The sequence below is a fragment of the Lactuca sativa genome, chromosome 2 (assembly GCF_002870075.4).
Source record: "Lactuca sativa cultivar Salinas chromosome 2, Lsat_Salinas_v11, whole genome shotgun sequence".
Classification (NCBI taxonomy): Eukaryota; Viridiplantae; Streptophyta; class Magnoliopsida; order Asterales; family Asteraceae; genus Lactuca; species Lactuca sativa.
This window is the reverse complement of record NC_056624.2, coordinates 80626142-80634105: the sequence shown is the minus strand read 5'-3', so window position 1 is coordinate 80634105 and position 7964 is coordinate 80626142. Positions and strand designations below refer to the sequence as shown.

The 7964-nt window shown below is 35.5% G+C and overlaps 1 protein-coding gene across 2 annotated transcripts; it reads left to right on the top strand.

Moving 5' to 3' along the window:
• Positions 1 to 2632: 2632 nt before the first annotated feature.
• Positions 2633 to 7084, top strand: LOC111888674 (protein LAS1). Of its 2 annotated transcripts, XM_023884802.3 has the most exons (10): positions 2633 to 2948; positions 3042 to 3245; positions 3328 to 3419; positions 3525 to 3596; positions 3683 to 3789; positions 3887 to 3942; positions 4082 to 4256; positions 4577 to 4660; positions 5611 to 5856; positions 5999 to 7084. In XM_023884802.3, exons 2-10 carry the CDS (start codon positions 3081 to 3083, stop codon positions 6817 to 6819), a joined length of 1818 nt encoding a protein of 605 aa, XP_023740570.1. In that variant the 5' UTR covers positions 2633 to 2948; positions 3042 to 3080; the 3' UTR covers positions 6820 to 7084. The 2 variants fall into 2 exon arrangements, with proteins under 2 accessions (XP_023740570.1, XP_023740571.1); XM_023884803.3 differs by lacking the exon at positions 4577 to 4660.
• The last annotated feature ends 880 nt before the right edge of the window (positions 7085 to 7964 follow it).

The window sequence follows — 7964 nt, the reverse complement described above, 5'->3', positions numbered from 1 at the left end:
ATCGGGAACTAGTCCCCTTCTACTGATACTATCTCACATAACATGGCAACTAGCAAACTAGCATACTCACATATCTAGCAATCTAGCATTCTCACATATCCAACAATAACAGACCAGACAATTATCACAAAGATAACCATCCAAACTAACAATTACTAGTGGGTCGGCCTTGGTGCCTTAGACCTACTTCTACTGGAAGGTAACTTACCTCGATGTCGTGTAGCGTCTGACTGTCCTTGGTGTGAATGTCGGCTCTCCTCGACTCCTCAATCCCTACACGACAACCTTCAAGTCATCAAACTTAACATACAACCCTAACCAGGGTCAATACCAAAACCAGGCAAAGTCACACATTGGTCAAAGTCAACAATCAGTTGACCTGACTCGCCGAGTTGGTCTACCAACTCGTCGAGTCCATACTTCACTAACCCGATCCAACCCCGACTCCACTCGTCGAGTCTAGCAAGAACTCAACGGGTTCTCCTTTATTCAAACCATCAGGATCATCTTCATCCGACTTGCCGAGTTCTTCCTTGAACTCGGCAAGTTCATCTCCCTTATAAGAATGTGTCCGGTCTACGACTCGCCGAGTTGTATGAACAACTCGTCGAGTCCATCTTCAAAGATTGGGAGATTGCCTTGGACTCGCCGAGTCTGTTCATACACTCGTCGAGTCCCATGATTCCCAGGTCCCGTTTCGTGTCTAAACATCTACGGGACTTTCATCTCTAACAACTGGTCCATCCACAGAAAGGATTTGGTGGTCATTACACCGCGACTCGTCGAGTCCCAAGAACAACTCGTTGAGTCCATCCTTGACCACACTATACAGTCAATTTAAATGGGTCTTAACACCACAAAATCATAGATCTGGCCTCCTAATGTCCATTTCATACGTAAAGTTTCCAACTTGGAGCACATGCAAGGGGTCTATGGCCCAAAAAGCCATAAAAGATGGCCTCCAAGGTGCATGGGGTGTTCATGGAAGCAAAATGGGCAATTTTGTGCCATAAAACCCCCCAATAGACCTGGATCTAAAGCATACACGGACTTCCAACACTTGATCCCGAATACAACCTCTCTAGGGCTTAGAAAGATGTAGGAAAAGGCCCAAAATCAAGATCTATAAACAAAGGTTCAACTTCATACCTCTAACAAGCTGAAAACGAGCTCCAAACTTTGGATCTTCTTGTTTCCCCTTGGTCTCACAAGTCTCCTTCTCCTTTCCAAGCTTCAAACACAAAAAGTAGCACCATAAGGCTCAAGAACACAATAAGAACGACTAGGGTTTCGATATACAACTTTTTGGGAGTGATAGGGATGATGGAGGCTGAGATAAGGCGTTTAAATAGGCTGCAAACCCTCAAATTTAGGGTTTTACTCAAACAACACCTACTCACTGAGTCAGTCTTCCGACTCGTCGAGTAGGCCACTTAAATTGTCCGTGGATCTCAACTCTACTTGACGAGTTGGGCCTCCAACTCGTCGAGTCCTAGAGAAAAACACAAGAAATGCTTGAATTAACTACGTACCAGGAATCGGGTGTTACAACGTCAATCCAAAATATATGCGTGTGTGGACGTCATATCTCGCAAACTACCACCAAATCTAGCATAAATTTTACTACTTTGAAATACGGTATTTCGGGAGTTGATGATCCTTTTACATTTTTTATAAAAAAAATCTTATTATCTTTATTAAAACGCTCATGTATATTGGTTTGTTTACTCAGGTAAATAGCCTTATAATTAGGGGGTGTTTGAGATTGCTTATATAAGGTGTTTATTAACTTATTGCTGTTTAACACCGCTAATAAGCAGTTTTTAGTGTTTGGATGGATTAAAAATAAAAGTTTTGATAGGTTAATGTGTTCTAATTTATTTAAAATAACTTATGACTTATTTAAACCAATTTATAATATCAACCATATCGTAACTATATGTATGTATAAATCATACCCTTATCTATCATTTTTCATTTATAAGCAGAATTTATCAAACGTTAAAAAACAACTTATCAATTTATTATGTTTTAATACCGGGTAAATTAATGCAAACATCTATTCTAATAAATGAATGTTTTTTTTGCCACACGTTACACTCTCATTTAATTTGCCAAATGTCATTTTGTGGTTATTTTGAATTAATTTCTTTTCCACATGTCATTTTATGGGTTTTTTTTTCTATTTTAATAAATTCCATATTATATTTTAGTGTAATAATTTCAATAAATGTAGTAATAAATGAATATCAATTTCATTAATAGGCATACCTTCTTATTTCAAAATTTCCAAATTAAAGTTTATTAGTTTATTTATTTAAATTTAAAATACTAAAAAACCAATTTTTATAATTCGTTATTTTTCTTATTTCCCTATTAATTCAAAGTTCTTAAATATTTAAACATTTATATTTAATTTTCTTAATTAACCCATATAATAAATGGGCCTTACACCTAGTTTGTAATAAAACTAATACATACAGTTTTAATAAACTTCGTTTTAATAAACTTCGTTTTAACGTCCAAAAAACTAATAAACACTTTTACAAATAAAATTTAAATAAACAGTGACAAACAACTTCATAAATACATGTATAATGATTAATGAGTTTTGCTGGTAAATTAGGTCAATTCTGATTTCGGACCCAACGATTTTGGGCTTCAAAAATATGTAACATTGTAGCTTGTAAACTCTACGTGTGCCATTTGTGACCCGACTAATCCATTTGCCAGGTTTCGGCTGAACATTCCGGCACCGGCGACGTACGCATCGATCCTCTCCGCCGCCGGCTCTCAACTCGTTAGGCCAGCAGTCACCATCTTGAAGCTTCTCTTCTTACTCTCTTCTATGCCTGTTTAGTATTTTTCAGAATACGAGATAAAGTTCACTTTATCTTACTCTCTTCTTGAAGCTTCTCTGCTTACTCTTATCTTACGCATCGATCCTTGTAGGTTTTTCATCATTGTCGCTGAATTGATCCATATAAAGTTACAAAAAAACTAAAGACTGAATTATTTTTTCGTTTTTGGTTATTTTTCAGTTCAATTAAGTACACGATATTTCTAAATTCTCCATCTTCATGGAGTCTCAGCTAGAGCTAGGGTTTAAGGAAGCAACAAGCAGTGAGATTTTTGGAGAAGGAAACTATAAGTTGGTACCATGGATAAGTTGGGATGATTGGAGTTTCGTGAGAGAATCTCTGTTTTCTTCTTCCCCAGCCTCCATAGATTTGGCTCTTCGAAGAGTAAGAATCCATATATACAAAAGACTATGTTGACCATATGGCAATGAATTTATTTTTGTTTTTTCTTTCATTTTTTTACCAGATATCTGCCTGGCGAAGCAGAGGATGCCTTCCTATAATAATTGAAGTGACTGCTTCCATTGTTGAAATCCAACAAAAGGATTCTTACTTTAGGTTCATTTTTCCTTTTTCCATCCAACAAAGCTAAAAAATGGAATTCTTTTAGTATGGGATTTGATGTTTTCTCAAATATTTATGCATATGTTTTGTTTTTTTCAGGGATGGTCTACCTGAAAGTGATTTACTAGCAGATGATATGTTGACAATGTTATATTGTATGACCATGATAAGGTAAATACTTCTTGATGATTTTGATGGATTATGTTGCTACATCATCTTGGAGTATATAATCCACTTAATGAAACATAAAATTGAAGGTTAGTGAATGGTATTGTGGAGAAGACTCGGAAGAAGAATGAGGTTTCAATTGGAGAGGCTGCTGATGTAATTGGCATTCCTCGTATGCTCATTGATATTCGTCATGGTAAGGAATTTAGATATGCTGAATATGCAATGGGAGAAAAGACGTGAATACCCTCCTTGTATGCTGATTGATATTCGTTATTTTTTTTTTGTTGTAGAGTGTTCACATCGTGATCTTCCTTCACTAAGGCTTGTTCGCCTTGCATCTACAAAGGTATATCAAATAGTCAGCTGTTTGATTGTTTAGCAAATTCATGTTAATCTTTAGAACTAATAGATAAAATGACCAAAAAGGACATTCAAAATTGGATACCATAACAATTCCAAGTTTAACCAGATGTACACAATTTCAGGCACTTGATTGGTTGAAAGCTTATTATTGGGAGCCCCAAAAGATGGCAATTCCATATCCTAATGATAGAAACACAAACTTTGGAAAAGAAATCAAGTCTAAGATACGTGAATTAGCCTTCTGTTTGGATGTGAAGCAGGCTACAAAATCATCTTCTCCTGTAGTTAAAGGGAAACGTAAGTATGCATTCTGATTTTTTCTCATCACGTGTTGGCTGAATAAAGTGTTGCTTTGATAAATGAATTCTGAAAAGGATTTGAAAGTTAGGACTTAATGAGGAAAACCTCATTTCCCTGACTTTCTTTATTAAGTCGTTGTTTTTGCATTAAGTCAAAAAGAAGCACCCTTGTATAACCAATTAAATTGATTGAAACATGATATAGCATAATTTAAGTCAGTTGCATAAAACACGGGTGCAAATTATTTAATCTATTTCAGTTCTTTTTTATTTATGGAATGAAAGAAAAACAAATTTATTTTATTTATTTGGGCTTAGGCATCAAATATAATGAGCATCTATGCGGGCGTAATAAGTTTCTGTCACTTATGGCTGTCAAGATTCAATCTTCTAAACCTTCAGGCAAGGCCATCATCATCTACATTTACATTGCATTGTGAATTGTATTTGTATGCTCAATTGTTAGTTCTTCTTTTTCCTAATAATACTTATATGATTTTCTCAACCTTTGGGGCTAAAGGCAAGAAATAGCAATGTACTTTCATTTAATTTTATACTTGGGTAGATTTTTTAAAGTATAGTGTTAAGTGTTGTAATAAGAAGAAATGAAAGTAGGATGCTATTATAAACAAATCAATGAAAGTACATTGCTATTTCTTGCATTTAGCCCTAAAAGTTATGAAACTTAAAATATTGATAAACAGATCTCCATTTCAAACTAAATAAATGTTTTCTTTTTCTTTTTGTCAACAATATGAAATTGCACGAGGAGAAGCGTTTTCCTCTATGGTTCCTAATTTATAATATATCGAGTAGATTAAAGTTTTTGTCCACATGCCATATCACTTTTTTTGCATAAGATACAAAAGTTTATTTTTTCTTTTTGGTGCCCTAAATTACTGTTTGGAGATGGAAATTGGAAAAGGGGAAATAGTTTTTTAGAGAGGAATTGAAGAGTTAGTGAGGACTTTGAGTTTAAAAGAAACAGACATGTGATTGTTTGAAGTTTGAACTTGGTTTGAAGTTTAGGGTTCTTAAAAATTAATGAGATGAAGAGTACAGAGACAAGGGCAAAATGGTCATTTGCTCAAATTTAATGGCCCATGGACGAAAGGGTGGATGACCAAAAAGTGATTTAGGGATGAAAAAAAGCAAAAAAGTCAAACTTTTGTTCCATATCCAATAAAAGAATAAATTACTTTCCTACTTTCCTATTCACTATAAACAATAATATTATTCTTGGCTAAATGCACTATACTTCCCATAAAAAAGAATAAATTACTTTCCTATTTTCTGCAATTTGCCTTATTTCGAATGTTTGTTGATGGTTGTTTGTACTTTATATCTTGAAGGTTCTAAGAAACATATAACCAAGGCACTGAAGAATGTTATCAAGTTATATTCTTCCTTCCCTTCAGAAGTGGTGTCTATTTTGTTGGAGTTCTTGCTGAAGGCACTGGAATCTGCTGATGTGGCACTTGATGATTGGAAGCCTCTAATTATGAAGCTGTCAAATAAAGTACCCGAGATGCTTCTAAGTCTTCTCAAAGCAAATCTTCAAATGATCGAGACCCAAGATGCTCTAACACATGACTCAGGTAACTTCATCTAGTCTCCAAGTATGATACAATCTGTGTTTACAGATTATATTTTAAATCATTAATTTTTTTTCTTTTCAATTTCTTAGATTCTCACATTACTTATGATCCTAACTTTGTTGTTATATATTAATTATATCAGGTGAAAACCTAAAACCAGACAACAAATCTCGATTCCATGAAACCGAGAATCTTTCCCGTTTATTCTCATGGCTTATTGGAAACCTCAAAGATCTAAACCATTCTCTCCGGAAGCTCACGTTTCTAGAAACTTCCGGAACCTCAAAAGACAAAAGTCTCCCAAAGTCTGCTCTCATGGATCTCCTACGCAAATGTCTCCTTGTCCCTTCACTCGGCAACACCCACCTAACAACCGCCACCTCAATTCTCGCACAAACCACCGCTAACAACACTTTAATTGAAAAACTAAAAAAATTAGCATCTTTACATACATCAAACACCGGAATCACGTATTCCGATTCCGGCCGCTTTTACGATCAGGAAGAGGAATCCATTCGTGAAGCCGCTAATAAGTTTGAGTTGATTAAACGGAAATTATCACGGAAAAATGAATTGAAAATCGGGGAGAATGGAAAGAAGGGTGGGAGATGGAATGTGGTGAAATCGTGGAGGCCGTGTCCTATTGGGATGTTGCCTTCGGATTTTGGTTCTTCGGGTGTTGTTCCGGTTCTTGAGATTGTTGGTGGTTGTGAAGAACAGAGGGTGTTAGTGGAATGGAATGAGAAAGGGGGAGAAGGAGAAGGAAAGAGGGAAGCCGATTGTTCGGTTGGAGATTTGGATGATTCCGTTGTTAAGAAAGTTAAAATGAGTGAAGAAGAAGACGATGATGGAGTTGGAGTTTTGGGAGGTGTAGAGAACCGGTTGATGATTGGTGGAGTGTGGAAGAGGGTCACACATGATGAAGTGGTTAACATTGCTTCGTCTGTTAGGATTTTGGTTTAGTGTTAACAAATTTTGGTTTTGTTTATGTAATAATATTTTTGAATGTTTGGTGGAAAAGAATAGGATTTTGGCTTGGTGTTTAACATAATCATGGAATCAGTTTTGATCACAAAAGAAGGTTTTGGATGGTAAGTGTTTAAAATCAGATAACTATCCGTGATAACGGTTTGTAGGAGATAATGTTTGAATTTGATTCGGTTGTAATAGTTAGGTATATTTATTTGGTAACTTTTGATTGCTTTATAGTGAACTACAAACCAACCTATATCAATGTGCTCAATCCTTCATTAAATTTTGATTGGTTAATAGTATATTTATTCTGTTTAATTTATAGGTTCACAAGCTCATGGACATGATTGTTTCTGTTGTCGAGTTTTTGCAAGATTCTTGGGAGTCGGCTATTGGAATTATATTGCATGGTAGGTGGTATTGGATAAAACACAGTTTGTTTGATAAAATGTCAGAGAGAAATATGTTGATTGCTCCGGCTGATTATAAAGAGACAATTAGTTTATTCTATTTGATGATTGATGAAAAAAATGTTTAAAGCCTGTGCTCAGGTCAAGGATTATCCAATAGGGAAGGATGTGTATGATCAAATGATGACCATTGGGTTTGAAGGGAATAACTGTGTCAAAAGAACTTTCTTGGACATGTTCATCAAATGTAGAAAGATGGATATTGGAAGACTCTGGTGTTTGAAAGATGTTATCATGTGGAATATTAATGGTTTTTGGATAAGTATCAAAGAAACGCTTCAAAAGGGCATAGAGGCTTATAGATGAGACGATTGTTCGAAATATGAGGAATACAATCCTATGTGTTTATGCTCAATATAGGCAGTTAGAAAGCTTCCATATGTGATTAGATTGAAGTTGATAGGAAAGTTTATACCTTTGTTGTTGGAGATACTTTGGCTCTATTTCTAGTTGAAAAACTAGCCTTCCGTTGAAAAAAAACTGAAAGCTTTTGCTAGATAAGCTAGTTAGTAACTAGAGCTCACAAAGTAATACTTGATAAACTAACCGATAAGTTGGGTTCGAAAAGAAATGAAGTATGTCGACTAGGGATGAGCATGGGATGGAACCGGTACCGACCCGTCCCGTTCCCGATTTCCTGAATACCGAATTTGATCGAAAGTTAAT

What these genes read in the sequence shown, in the direction of transcription:
- LOC111888674 (XM_023884802.3), top strand. Translation starts at nt 3,081, where the DNA reads ATGGAGTCTCAGCTAGAGCTAGGGTTTAAGGAAGCAACAAGCAGTGAG. An exon ending in TATTGTATGACCATGATAAG is followed by an intron (nt 3,597 to 3,682) that starts GTAAATACTTCT and finishes ATAAAATTGAAG; the next exon opens with GTTAGTGAATGGTATTGTGG. An exon ending in TCAATCTTCTAAACCTTCAG is followed by an intron (nt 4,661 to 5,610) that starts GCAAGGCCATCA and finishes TATATCTTGAAG; the next exon opens with GTTCTAAGAAACATATAACC.